The 14,949-nt window shown below is 32.8% G+C and overlaps 1 protein-coding gene across 1 annotated transcript; it reads right to left on the reverse strand.

The window, feature by feature from the left end:
• Nucleotides 1-6,147: 6,147 nt before the first annotated feature.
• LOC128188886 (uncharacterized) lies at nt 6,148-11,354 on the reverse strand. The gene is made up of 3 exons (XM_052860199.1): nt 11,159-11,354; nt 7,309-7,427; nt 6,148-7,144 (listed from the first exon to the last, which is right to left on the reverse strand). The coding sequence occupies exons 1-3, from the start codon at nt 11,185-11,187 to the stop codon at nt 6,357-6,359; spliced, it is 936 nt and encodes a 311-aa protein (XP_052716159.1). The 5' UTR covers nt 11,188-11,354; the 3' UTR covers nt 6,148-6,356.
• Between the last annotated feature and the right edge of the window lie 3,595 nt (nt 11,355-14,949).

Raw genomic sequence — 14,949 nt, forward strand, 5'->3', positions numbered from 1 at the left:
TGTCGATAATGTCTAAGTAAATCTCCTTTCATCTTTTTGTTTGACCATTCAAAGCCGACAAATTGCTGCCCGCCTACATCATGTTTGATATAGAAAATCACTAGGACCGACCTCAGACCATGCATCTCAATAGTCTTGTATTGATAATAGACTTGAGACGACAGGGTACGGAAAGCGATACTTTGTTTATCAGTTTATCTAAACTACATCTGTGACATCCCGCAAAATCAATTATTATCCACGTAAAGACGAAAAAAAACTAAAATTCAAATCTTTACAATATTGCCGAAAAAAGGTATTTCTAAACTATGTTGTATAGATATATTAATGAAAAATGACTAACTTTAAATCATCCAGTACCAGAGGTCAGGGTTGATAATAAAACAAATCTTACTGATTGAAGTACTTGTGTACTTGTATGAACTAACTATTAACCATATGATGATGTGAAATCATTTGGTGCAGTTAGTGATTTTTCTCAGGCCGATGAAGGTTTTGACCAATCGATAAACGTTCTAACATTTTCTACAGAGCTATGAATTACAATGTTAAGATTTGAAAGAAATAGAGGGAATCATACTCGGTGGATGTAAATATATCAAAACTGAAACAATAAAACGAAAAGATGTTAATTAAACTCATGTTTTTTGTTATCTATACGCAAAAATTATATTAAGTACACTTCCCATAGAAGTATTTATTAATTAACTCCATGGTGTTTCAGAAAGATTCAAATCTTTTATAAAAATAAACTAATTTCAATTATTCGCAAAAAATATTACAATGTATCTTTCACAATTGACATAATCGTTACTTCTAATACTAAAACAATATTTTTTACATCACATCTTTTTTTCTGTCTTGTTCACACTAAATCCACACATTACATAACCAATTGTTTCATTACTGGCAGTTTTCTTCTAGAAAAGCAATCAATCTTTTGAATTATGTTTTTGTGCATCTTGACACCACAAACCATCTGTGCAAGATCTGTTTAAAACATCACCATCGACAATCTTAACCTCATTGTGTTAACTACACTCAAAGTGCAAATTAATATTGATTGAAAATCAATTTTATTATTATAAAGTGGATGATTGGGAAAAAAGTCCAAGTGCTCGTGTTCTCTATAAAATAGCGACCGTAGTACGTACAATTTTGGTGTGGTTTAGAATAAAGATACATCATGTTTTGCTGTTTTTTTCTAATGCTGACAACCCTCATACCCGTATGAAGCATAAAAGGAGGCATTTAATTGTTTGAACACTGGCATACGATGAATGTTTTTTTTATCAAAACTGTTTTACATAGCACACCGTCCGTTCAGAGAAAGTGTCCTACTACTGCACCTTATACTTAGTATAAACAAAATACTCTGTAGAACAATGATATTTTTAATCTGTTTTGATATTTTAAAGAAATGCTATTAAGAGCTTTTTTCTCTTGTAAAAAAAAACCGTCATTTTTTAATCCTTCTCATTGCCAATAATTGATTTACAGATCAGGGGCGTAAAATGATCTACTTCTTGGAAGAAAGGCGCAACTCTTAAGACTAAAACAGAAATGCTTGTTGTATTTCACAAAGCATTAAGCTCACCCACAACACAGTCAGGAATAAGCATGTAGTTTGGCATTTTGTTATATAGTTCGAGAAATCAAGAGTAAATTTATCTTGATCTTGAGCAACACAGCAACTGCTCATTATGGGAAATGGGGTCTCAATATATGACACAAGCACCAAAGCTAGTGGTGGTACGATCGAACTTAATATTGCAAGATCATTGTATCCGGTGGTAATCAACATTGTCCCAAACATTTTGAAAATGGCGATTTTAAAATTTATGTATTCCTAAATTATGTGCCAAGTTGTTGTCTCAATTTTTTTTCTTGATTTTTAACATAATTTTACACAATAAAAGAAATTAAATCCAAGATTTCTTCATTGACACATGATCTGTTTTTACCCGGGTACGTCCCAGGATTGAAAATAAGCTTTAGGATAATCTGACATCCTTTGTCATTTAGGAGTCATTCGGAATACCTCGCACAACTTATTTATCATCCGAGTACCTTCAAGTCGCTTGCAATGCAAAATCCCAGTAGACGACTTACTCTTATCGAAATTTGACAAGCTAAAGGGGCGTTTAAAAGGAGAAATTTTGGGATTTTTTCATAGAACTGAATAAACATAGTTTGAACCCTGAATATAGAATAAGACAATGTTCTCCAAAAATATATTATAAAAGCAGTCGATAGTTAATTCATTAGCATGTTTGCTATAATTACACTCTTCGAACAGCTGCACAGCTAAACGAAAATCACCGAATTCATTTCCAGTATCATCCAAGCTGACAAAAAAGTTTTTTAAATTAATGTAACATGGATATGGAAAAACGCTTTTGCTGAAATGTGTATCAGCTTTGGCATTTATTAGAGAAACACTTGCTTAGACTAACAATGATATATCTTTGGGAATTTAATTCAACCTGAAATTTGGACTCTTCAATAAAGTGTTACCAGCTATCTTCAACACTTCTAATCCAGTTAATGCCGAGTTATAGCCTCTGACGAAAATCTTCCTTTGCATCATATCTTCCACAGAACCATATAGCTAGGGCCTTCAGCTTATATCACACAAAGAAGTCTCTGGCAATTTACAAGTTATTCTTGTGTTATCTGGTATCTACAACTTTATTTAAAAAATTAACAATTTCAACTTTCCGAGGCTTTCATAATATTCACAGAGGAAGCTAAGGCGGTTATCAAAAGCAATGGTGTTCACCACGAAAACAGGCCATTTTGTAACAGCAGTTAGATCCTTCCTCAAAGACTATAAGAATACACGAAATATGATGCAAAAGCTTTTACCTATGTATTGAAGTTAAACCTTGAAAGATACCAAACACTGGCCATGGGAGCAAGAAAAAAACTTAAATTTGTTTTCGTGAGCAGAGTTTTTCGAAAAGATGCTTTAAGTCTATTGGAGGATATGGTAATATAAACAAAAATACCATGCTTCATGAAACAAAGGGATAAGCAATTGTCAACAGAGGGTGCTAGTTCTAGCCAATTGGATTGAATTCTAGAGTTTTGATGTTCAAAATTGTTCTTATATAACTTTACCACATAAACTACAGCCTATCACATATTTTTTGCCAATGGCTTTCATATTCCTTATATGTGCAATTATTCATTTGCACATATTTTCGCTCAAAAGCCTTTCTATTATAACATTCTTTTATGCATGTATATTTGAACAAAGCGGTCTTCTGTTTGTATTTGTGTGACTTTTATATTTACAAGAAAAAATATATTGTTTCACAAGAACTACCAAGTTAAAAAAAATATAAATTTCTCTATTTATTTTTTTTTTATTGATTATCATTTGTTATTAACAAATCAAACTGTCTAAAAATCCACTCTTCAATATTAGTCCATAATTCTTTTTACTACAATACATTCATAAAATAAATGTCCAATACTCTCTTTATCTCTTTTTTTCAAAAAGTGCATACAGAAGACCGCCTTTTTAATGTTGAAAAGATATTTATCTGACAGAATAATTCTATGAAAAAATTGGAACTATAACCAATTTAGTTTTTTTTCTTCTGAGATTTTAAAGGGAGTCCAAAAATATTGTTCCAGGTTTCTTGTGCATAATTTTGACCTTTTTCTCTTTATTTTGATATAGATGTACATGTTTCTCTCTTTTTATATAAAACACCCCTGCGAATGTAATTGTCATTTAAATTTTAGACCACATGTTTTTATTTAAGCCTTTCAGTTTCGCAGTAAAATTCGTGCCTCGTGTTCATAGCCCATTTCATATAAAATCTAGGTACTTGTAGTCAAATATAAACTCTAGAGATTTATTGATTTTAGAATATATCTTCATTAATTGATGGATAAAATGTGTTCTAGAAATAAATGTGACAATACAAAAAATAGATTTGGCTGCTGTTGCAACAATTAACAAGCTTGTAGAGATCCCCCTGCAGATTAGTTTTCGATCCGCGCCTGACCTAGTAATAGCATTAATAGTGAAACAGAATATACTTTTTTATGCAGAATGTCTCGATATACCTAGTTTTTTTTTTTTGCAAAACAGACACCCATTATTTTCTTTAAAAAACATGGTATTGCACATAACAAGCTTCAAACATGGCTATGATTTTTTAAAGCTGCTTGGTCCGATTACATATCAAATTTTATGCACGCTTTTAAACAATGGCTATGCTTAGTATATGTATAATAATAGACATTGCAGTAGTTTTACCCGTCAATTATGCCAAATTTCGATGAAGAAAAATACGTACAAAATTTCCTAACAAAACAAACGACATTAAAACATACCGGGTTATTTCGCCTTATGTTAAATTTCACCCCTGACGACGAGACGGGTATGGTTGTATAACGAATTTGACATAGGTTTAAATAAAGGTCGAAATGATCAGACAAATTACAAATAAACTTGTGTACGTTTTGTTCGCTAATATTTATGAAGTCTGCTTTCTTTACAATCGATGCATAGCATGCGGGTTGAATAACCCCAATCATTCGGGGGACGAAACCAAGCGGTTTCATTTTCTAAACATTCCCGTGATGCATTTTGATTTGTTTTTTCGTTTGCTCAAAGAGAAATTATTTTTATTTACTTTGAATATTTCTAACTTTGAAAGGAGACTGATTCTGCTGGTGTAAATAGGAGAAAGTCCATAACTTTCTAAGATAAATGATTTGTATGGAAATTTGTATGGAAAAAAAATCGGACCAAGCAGCTTTAAAGCAACCAAATGTTTATATTTTCAACCACTCTACACGTGGTTGAACACGAACGATAACTATGCTCTGATTATCATAGTTTAATTTAAATAACCCATAGATGGCGAAAAAAACCCCCCAAACATTTTTAATAAATTTTCAAGTTAACGTTTTTAATTAAATCAAAGTATGATATGATATGAAAAACGACCAGAACTTACGTATTTTGAGAATATTATCAGAACACATACTTTCGCTCGGAATTTCACAGGAACTGAACTAATCTCGGCGAAGTCTCGTGAACTTTCATTCGAACACCTCTGGATTTATTATATACTTAGCAACGATAAAGAAAACATTCCGAACACCTTCGCAGGGGTGTAATAATAAGTTTGCAACTATACAATTGTAAGTAAACAGCAGGAAATGTTAGGGATAACAGGTCCATATTCTTTTATCATTTGTAAGTTTGGTACGTATAAATATTGTGTATGCAATCTGGCCCTTATAGCAGTTCTTATATTTGCATTTTCTAAAAGGTTTGTCATTGAAATAAATTGTTTCAGTTTCTCAAATCTTAATAAAGTTCCAACAAAAATAAATCAAGTACTAGGAAAGGTTTTAAAAAATATGGATTTATTTTGTCTACTGTGATATGGGGATTGTACCATATATAATAATTTATAACCTCGCGTTTACTTAACAAATGTTGCTGCTCTGTTTTTAACCAGCAGAGATATACCTCTCTCCAGAAAAAAGTTTCCAAAGTTTCACATAAACTAAATGAATAATATGTGCCATTCCTCAATATTTCTGGGATTTAAATTTTCCAAATGGATTCTAGAAGCCTTACCCATTTTGTCTCAGACCAAGTAAGTCTCTTTATCCAAGTATATATGATCAAATTTATTAAAACAACAAAATATGTATTTTTTATGTTTACCTTAAAAGATACCAATGTGAGTGGAGTCGGAGAAAGGCAGAATAGAGTTAAAAGTATTTCTACATCGATAGAATTCTCCCATCAAAGTTCCATACATCAGAGGCTACACTTGTATATAAAGATTCTATATAACTTATACATACCTCCACTTTCATTAGGTATATTCGAAATCCATAAAATGTTATGTGCATTGCGGACTTAGAATGGACTTTGGAAATTCAGACTTATCAAATTCATATCGAAAATTACGAAAAATAAGCTTAGTCTGAACCCCTTCCCCCACCCCTGGCAAAATTTCTCCATCACCCCTCTAGAACAGTTTCTGGATTTGCGTTTATGCATAAAGCTTGAAAAGGACCTGCTAAAATAAAGACCCACGAATTTGTTAGTTTGCCAGTGCTCAGTTTGCAGTATCTGCAATAAAAACTATTTCAACACATATTTAAATATTTTATTCTGAAATAAAATATGCTTGATTTTTTTAACATATATAAATAAAGTTTTATAAAGAAACAAGTACCAAAGAAAAAGGTTTTGTGTTATACCAGTTATATATAATAACGGTATGTAGCGTATAGTATAGATCATTCAGTTGGCGGGGTAGATTCAAATAAGTGTCATACGTGCATTTGATTAAAAACTCGAAACTGTGTCAAATCTTTGATTTAATTGACTCAATATGTGTGCTTTTAACACAACGCTGATGAAATGCAATGGTTGCTTGAATACACAGATCAGATCCCCTAGTCAGCTCAAAACATAGTTGATCATCTCTACCCGAAGTCTCCCAAGCGTGAACTACGACCTCTTCATCCACCAAAGCCTCGTTTTCGTACCTTATCTGGAACTCCTTCAACCCATTTTTACTGTTCTCAATTAAAAGTCTGCTAAATAGTTCTTTGTCCAAACCTTTTCTGCAGACATTCATACAAATCTGAACATAAACCAGCCAGTTAGTGTGGTTTTGGCTGTCAATATCCGATGTCTGAATCTTGTAGTGGTCTTTAGCCCCACATACATCGGGTCTGCTTAGTTTTTCTATTACAAAGGGGGAACCTGTACACATTGGGCCATACTTTTCTCGCCATGGAGCAGGAAATTCGGAGGGTTTTCTGGTGACCGGGTCAATTCTGATATCTTGCTGAAACAGTCTTGCAAACCATTGCGAATTGTTTCTATTTTTCATTTCAAGCATTTTGGAATGCGAACTATTCCCAACGTAATGTAATGTAGAGTAGCAGTCAAATGGTAGATGCAAACAAGATGACGTATAAAAACTTTTGTGAATTTCTAGTTTACTCGAGGCAACGTATATATGTTTGTCAGCAAAGACCGTTTTATTTTCGAGATAGATATTGGGATCTCCTGGCAAAGATGCATAGCAGATATCCAATATTAGGTCAACCAGTCGAAGAAACCGTACAACTGGAATCTGTTTACCTGATTAAAAAAAGAGAAATTAATTTAAGAGAGAGAGATAGAGATAGAGAGAGAGAGAGAGAAACACAGAGAGACAGTGTCTGTAAGGGACAGAAAGAGAAAGAGAGAATACTTCCATGTATCAATCAATTTGTCCTTGAAATTTAGAGTCCTGAGATGCATACTACTTGAATGTGGTGAGGGTTCATCAAACAGGTCTGATACACCTTCTGGAAAATGAACGATACATGTGGGCCCGTTGATGGTGCGGCTTACTTTCAGTTGAGTCATAATTTTATGTACACTGGAAAAAAAATAAATAAAATGGAACTAGATAGAAAGTAACTATAATACAGTTAAGATATTAAGAGGATATTAGATGATTCAAAATAATTTGGTAGTTCTTCGTCAATTACAGAGATATTCGCAGGATATACATTTCTAACCATAGCGGATTGCGGAATTTAAGTGGGGCGCACCCCTCCCCTAAAATTGCCAAAATGAAGCTGAATCATAATCTCTCTGGCAATTATTTATCAACTTTGTGGAGACCCATAGGATTTCTCTACATTAGACCAATTTCAACGATGTTGTATAAAGAAACCCAGTGAGTTCAATGGTATAATGTTTAGAAAACTCATTTTAGTCACGCTCAACAACCTTTTAGTTACACCTCGTGTAGCTAGTGTTTTTGACGACTCATTCCTCATACAAAGATAAAATGATATATTTCTTATATCTCCGCAAGGCAGGAGCTTTTGATGGGTTTAACTTTAATTCAGGTCTTAAATCAAACCTTTTAAAGTTTTTAATTTTATCATTTTTACATTATAATCACGAGAAAAATGTCGCAAAAGTCTGACTTTGGAGACAAATCTATTGAATCCAGGAGCTTCCGGTGGCTTCGCCACCTAGGCTCCCATTAAGGCTTTCCCCTGGATGATCCACTGGGGGTCCCAAGGCGGCCTCCATACTTTCTGCCTTCCATTGGCGCCCCCTCTAACATATTTTTCATATCCTGGATCCGCCCCTGTCTGAACACCTATAGCATACCTCGCAAAAAGTATAAATGTGTAGGAAGTTAGAAAATCGTTTAAAAAATTGATTACCCAAACTTTCTACCCTAACAATAAACGGTTAGAAATATACTGACAGAAAGAATTATGTGAAATACGGGCCTTCTGTAAATGAACAAGAAATAAATTTCGGAATTTTTTATTCATTTGGTGTGGATTTAATATTTGATATATTCACCCTCAAAAATCCCGTTTTTTATAATTAAAACAACCACATGGAACAAAATGCATCATTATTTACGGAAAGGTATTCACAGTTTACATTCAATTCTCACAGACCTCTAGCTAACCTTTGAAATGCATATGTGCAATTAGGAACATTTTCTATTTAAGCTGATCAGTGTATTTCATAATCCAGCTTGGAAATGATAAAAATTCATCTCACTTTGCCAATATGTTACATTTCTTGAAACGGCTTGTTTCTGCCCACAACTGACCAAAACTGTTCTCAACAGATAAAAAAGCAATAAATATAGAATACGGTTTTACATAATGTTTTGTATGCAAATTATGCAGACAAGAACATGAAAAGTCTTTTTTAATCACTTAGTAATGCGCACATACTGACTTAAATTGACTTAAATTAAAGATTTAAAAATATGAATAAAATTAAAGGAGGTCCACTCTACAGTCGTGTTAGTTTTTGTGTAAAAAAAAAGAATACCCTACTCTTAAAATGAGTCTCGGAAACGATCAGTAGGCATAAGATATATTTGTCTGGGGAAGTGCTTTGAAATAATACTTGCAATAAAAAATATAATATGTATAGCTTTCAAATTTATTTCAAACAATTTTTTGGGGATCCCTAGCCCGCTTTCTTAAAGAATTTACTTTGATTAATACATATAGAACTTTAAAAAACAATAATAAAAACTTGACTGGTATAGAGATGCCTGTCATATTCAACACAAATTGTTTTTTCCAATGAAAGTATAATGTCAATGTGCATCCATAGACATAGAAGTTGGATTTTTCTTCTTCCAAATATAGACATCAGTGCCGACTGATAAAAATAGAGTACCCCATGTTAAGACAAAGTAACAACATTAATGTGAAAGATTCATCAATTTTCTAAAAAAAAAAAATGGTTGAAGAGTGGACATTAATGACCCCCCCCCCCCCTTATATGATTTCAGATTTTCAAGAAAAGTCTACAGCTGCGCAGTTCTAAAGGTGTTCCAAGTGATTAAAATACCACTTACGTACGCAATTTGAAAGCAAAACATCGTGCAAACCTCATAATCGTTGCTTTTTATCGTAAGGAAACAAGTTTGGTCAGTTTTCGGTATAAATAAGACAGGTTGAAAAAATGTTTACATCTTGGTCCACATGTGTAAAAGATTACCGGACACCCCTCTTGTAGTCATTTGAATTTATTAAAAGGACAATGTCACAAACCAGATCGAAATTCGCCGTTTTTTATATAAAAATATCATCAATAAGGCATCTGTCATGACAATAAAATACAATGGAACCTTTTAGCACAAAGTTATTTTTCTTCAATCTCATTTTATCACACTAAATGGTAAATTTTCCTCATTACTCGAACTGTTAAGTACGTTCAGTTGAGAAATATATACAACTTATAAGTTGCATGTCAACATATTTATCTCGCATGTTAAAATAACTAAGTTGCATGTCAACATATTCATCTCGCATGTCAACATAAGTAAGTTGCATGTTGACATTAATAAGTTGCATGTTGACATAAATTAGTTGCATGTCAGCATATTTATCTAGCATGTTAACATAAATTAGTTGCATGTCGACATAAAAAGGTAGCATCTAGCATCTTGGATGTCAAAAGTGGGCGTTATTTGAGAATTTTTGAGATTTTGTATAATTCTTATCTGATTGCAATTTTCTTGCATGTCAACATAGTTATGTTGCATGTTGACATAATTATCTTGCATGTCAACATATTTATCTTGCATGTCGACATATTTGATGGAAAAATAACTTGCACACAAGGGGCAGAGATATGCCACCATATATTTCACTTGCCCTGCCCTAATAATATGAATCAAAAGAAGTGAGTTCGAGAAATGAGGCAATGTCGTTCATTGAATAAAATCGACCCTTTCGGTGACAGAAACCTTTGTTTACAAGCAACCTACGGTATGCAGATCATTTCGATTAAAAAAAACTATTCGTGCGGAAAAGTATACACAATTTTTTTTCTCAAACGGATGTATTATTATGAAGAAAAACCGTTGGTTTACTCGATGCGCTTCAGAATCTTCAGAAAACGCGTGCGTCATCCGAGATGAACGAAAAATGAGTCCCATTTGGTAGGTAAAATAAGCATTTACCACCAAATGGGACACAAACCACCATACAGGGGTTGTGTCCAACCTGTTCATTGTAAAAAAAAAAATGGGCCGATGAAATACATGTATACATGATTTACAAATACCATCCCTTTGAGCGTTTATCGAAAATAATGTATAGGAAATTGAAGTAGAAAGATGCATGTTCATACCAATTCAAGAAAGTCTTAAAGGAAAACTACGTTTCCATTTGCAATATGCATATGCATGGTAATAACATAAACGCAGCTGTTGTAATTCATGTTAGAAAAGATGAAAGAATAGTGTATCAGAGAAAAATTGATTCTAGTACAAGTGGAGTTTTGTCCAGCATGTACTTGTGGCATTTTCTATTGATCAACTGTAACAAGCACAACAAATTCCATAAATTCCACAACCGCTTTCCAGTGAACATGTATCACCTAATTGTTTTAATACCAGACTACATCCAGTATGTACGCACTGTGTCTCCGTACTATTACAAACCGACCTTATAATTATAAACCCCACCCCCTATTTAGGCACCGAAATATCGACTTATGATTAATATATAATTATATATTTTTAAGTTTGCAATTGTAAAAAAGAATATCACACTCATATTGCTCCGTGGCTTAATTGAAATTGATTTCTTCATAAAATAATGATACCTTGATGATGATAATTCCCATTCAATCATGAACCCGAAATAGTTAGATCTATCTAGTAGTAGATAAGTATAGTCACGTTCAACCAAATCTCTCTATATCTTTCTAGATATAAGTTTAGCCACGTTCAACCAGACGCTTGGCTTTCTCCGTAAATCCCCAACGAGCGTTCAGTTTGCAGCGTCGGTTTCCTTTTTAGTGTATGGCTGACCGAGCGAGTTTTAACTTTGGAACAACTTTTTCAATTGAACATACGTCATTGGAGGTGGTATGGCACCCTTTCATATTGTACGTAATATGTATCGAAATAAAAATTAAAATCAAGTTTAAATTTTTTGAATAGTAGTTTCCTTCCAAAAATTGTCATCTAATAGCTTAGCGCCGTCGGTTAGAGAGATTACCACGCATCTGTAAGTTATGAGTTTAAATATTGCGCTTTGGTATTCAAATGTTTACCTTTTCGAAAATTTTTAAAATGCATTTTTTGGTTAGAAAATGTATAATTTGAAAATTCCAAACCGGTCAAAGTATTTTAAATATAATGTACTTTAATCCACATTGATATTGACAGAGGTCCCATTCCACCTTAACACCATCTAGTCGTACTATTGTACACTACTTACTAATAATAAACCACTAAAACCAGTGATCCGCTGTTTGATGCTTAAAAAGTACTGCAACCTTAACTATCACCTACTTTTTCATGCACTCATAACATATATTAGATATGCGAAGATTATAGTCAGCTCCGTTTTTTTAATTGGAAATGACAAATATATACCTATGTGCAAAATTAGCTACAACCATGTAAACTCATAACGTGTAGAATGAATCTTGTATGTGATATCCATATGATTTTCTACAAATTAAAAACTCCAACAAATATATTTGACGTATACAATATATAGTGACATCGTTTAAGCAAACAGAGAAAAGCAAAATGGCTGATTTGGGTTGTCGATTATCTTATTCTAGAAGTGGTTATAACAGGCACGATGCATCATTTTTGAAAGTTGGGGGGGGGGGGAGGGAGGGGGACGACTCATTTTCTTTCATATATTTGTTTCATCATTCATAGCCGACAAATTGCTGCCCGCCTTCACCATGTTTAGGATAGAAAATCACTAGGACCAACCGCAGACTGGTGTATTTCGATCGTCTTGTATATAACATACACTCAACAAAACTTCTAAGTGTGCACCCAGCATTATGTATTTTATATATGAAATAAGCACGTTTATTTGTCTTGACGTCAGGGTGACTGTTTTCCACCTAACTTTCAAATTATTAAGAACGATGCATTAACCTTGACCTCAGGTTGCGACCAGAGTTGTTAACCTTTGATAAATATCACTAACACTTCCGGTTTGGTTGAATTTTGCTTATAGCATTTGGATTGTTTTAAGTTGCCAATGAAAATGATATAACGCTTACGAAATAGAAAAAATATATTCAAATAATCTTTTCTTCGGATTGATTGATATTTAAAACAATGTCGAGGTCAAAACAAATAGCAAATTTTTAGTGAATACGATCTGTTGTAGAAACAATGCATGCACCAATATTCCAACGGCTCTGGAAGTGTTTGTAGTGATCGTTTTGGTCTTATTAAGTGGTTTTCTTTTTTAAATATTACCAAAGACTAAAATCAATAAAAAAAAAATGATAATAATATTAGGCATGCGCAGAAAAAACCCCAATTTTTATATTTAACGTTTGGTCTCGGGTAAAATATTTCAGTCTGTGTTGTTTTTAATCTGTGCTATTGGTGAGAAGACATTTCAGTTCTGAAATGTTGAAATTTTCAAATCATTTTCTTTTGTAATTTTAAAATTATTTTATATATTAGGGTAAATACTTCGAGGTTTGTTGAGTGTAGACTTAAGATGGTAAGGGGCAGAAAGCGATATTTCGTTTAATATTTATTTAAACTACATATGTGACATCCACAAAATCAATTAGTATCCCGGTTAAGATGAATAAGTAACGAAAACTCTAATCTTACAATATGAGAAAAAAGAAGTATTTGTCAACTATGTAGTATAGATACATTAATAAAAAATGATTAACTTTCATTTATCCAGTGCCAGAGGTCAAGATTCATAATAATTCAACCTTACCGATTCATGTACTTGTGTACATTGTGTACTTTGTTCCTACTATGAACAGAACACCAAACATATGTAATGTGGAATTGGAATTTTACCTCTTATTAACTGTAGATATTTTTAGAGTGTAATCGTACTTTAGAGTCGGCAGAGTAGATGGATTATAATTTTGAGGCTTCTCAACAGTCTATTTGAAAACCAGTATAAATCGGGCTTCACAGGATTTAATCACGTGACCAACCAAGTTCATATCTCGGTGAACTTTTTAACTCGCTGTTTAGTACATTTCCCCTTAACGTATCTATTAACTCCTTGGTGTTTCAGAAAGATTCAAATCTTTTTTAAAATGAAACTTTTTTCAATATGGTGCAATTGCTCGCAAAACCCATTACAATATATTTTTAAAAATTGACGTAATCATTTTTAATAATACCAAATTATTATAATTTTTTTAACATCATTTCATTTTCCGTTTCGTTCACGTTAAATCCGCATATTATATAACCAATTGTTTCATAAATGCCAATTTTCTTTAAGAATAGCCATCAATCTTTTGAATAATGTAAGGATTTCTGTGTCTTGACACCACAAACCATCTGTGTAAGATCTTTATCAAACATCTCCATCGACAATCTTAGCTTTATTGTGTTAAATACACACAGAGTGCAAATTAATTTTGATTGATTGGGAAAATCCATATTATTTTTATAAATGAAAAATGACAATAACAATCAGTCAACCATCTCAAAAATCCGTACAACGAAATACAAAATCAAGGCAGAGCAACACGGACCTCTAAAATGATAGAGGTATGATCAGGTGCCTAGGAGTAGTGAGCATTCTGACCGGTCACACCCGCCGTGTGCTCTTAACTTTGTTAAGTGAATAAATAAACATAAATTCCAAGTGCTAGTGTCTTCTCTGACAGAAAACTACCTGTGCCATGGGAAATTTTTTGCTGAATTTAACGAAGTGTATGTCTCTTTAATTGGTGCATTTATTATAACTGATAATGAAGGACTTGATCATTTACAAATTCTTTACATATCCAAACCTTCAGGTTCCGATTTTCTTTCGCAATGTGTTTCAAAAAATATTGCATATGTACTAGTAATTCACAAGTTTTTGCTAAATTGTACAATATATTACAACGTAGTGGCACACTTCCTAGCAAGTAGATGGGAGGAATCGCAAAAAGGTACATTTTCTGCAATGCCGGCTACCTTCATAACCCTATGAAGCATAACAGAAGGCATTTTTTGTTTAAATTTACAATATATTTATTTGTATCATACATGTTTTTATAGAGAACATAACCCCTTTCAGAAAAAAGTGCCCTACTTCTACATTTCATAGTATGAATAAAATATTTTGTAGAGCAATGATAAGTTTAACATACGTGTATTTGAATATATTCAAGAAATGCTAGCAAGAGCTTTTTTCTCTTGAAAAACCTCGTTTTTTGCACCCTTCATATTAATAATGATTGATTCACAAATCAAGGGTTTAAAAAATATTTACCTCTTGCAAAAAGTCTGACACTTCAGACAAAAGTAGTTAAAAGAAATGCTTGTTGTATCCCACAAAGTCTTATCCCCACCGAAACACAGTCTTTTGAAGTTATGTTATACATTTCAAAAAATCGAGAGTGAATTACTCGCAGTATCTTGATTATATGATGAAAGA

The sequence above is a fragment of the Crassostrea angulata genome, chromosome 1 (genome assembly GCF_025612915.1).
Source record: "Crassostrea angulata isolate pt1a10 chromosome 1, ASM2561291v2, whole genome shotgun sequence".
Taxonomy (NCBI): Eukaryota; Metazoa; Mollusca; class Bivalvia; order Ostreida; family Ostreidae; genus Magallana; species Magallana angulata.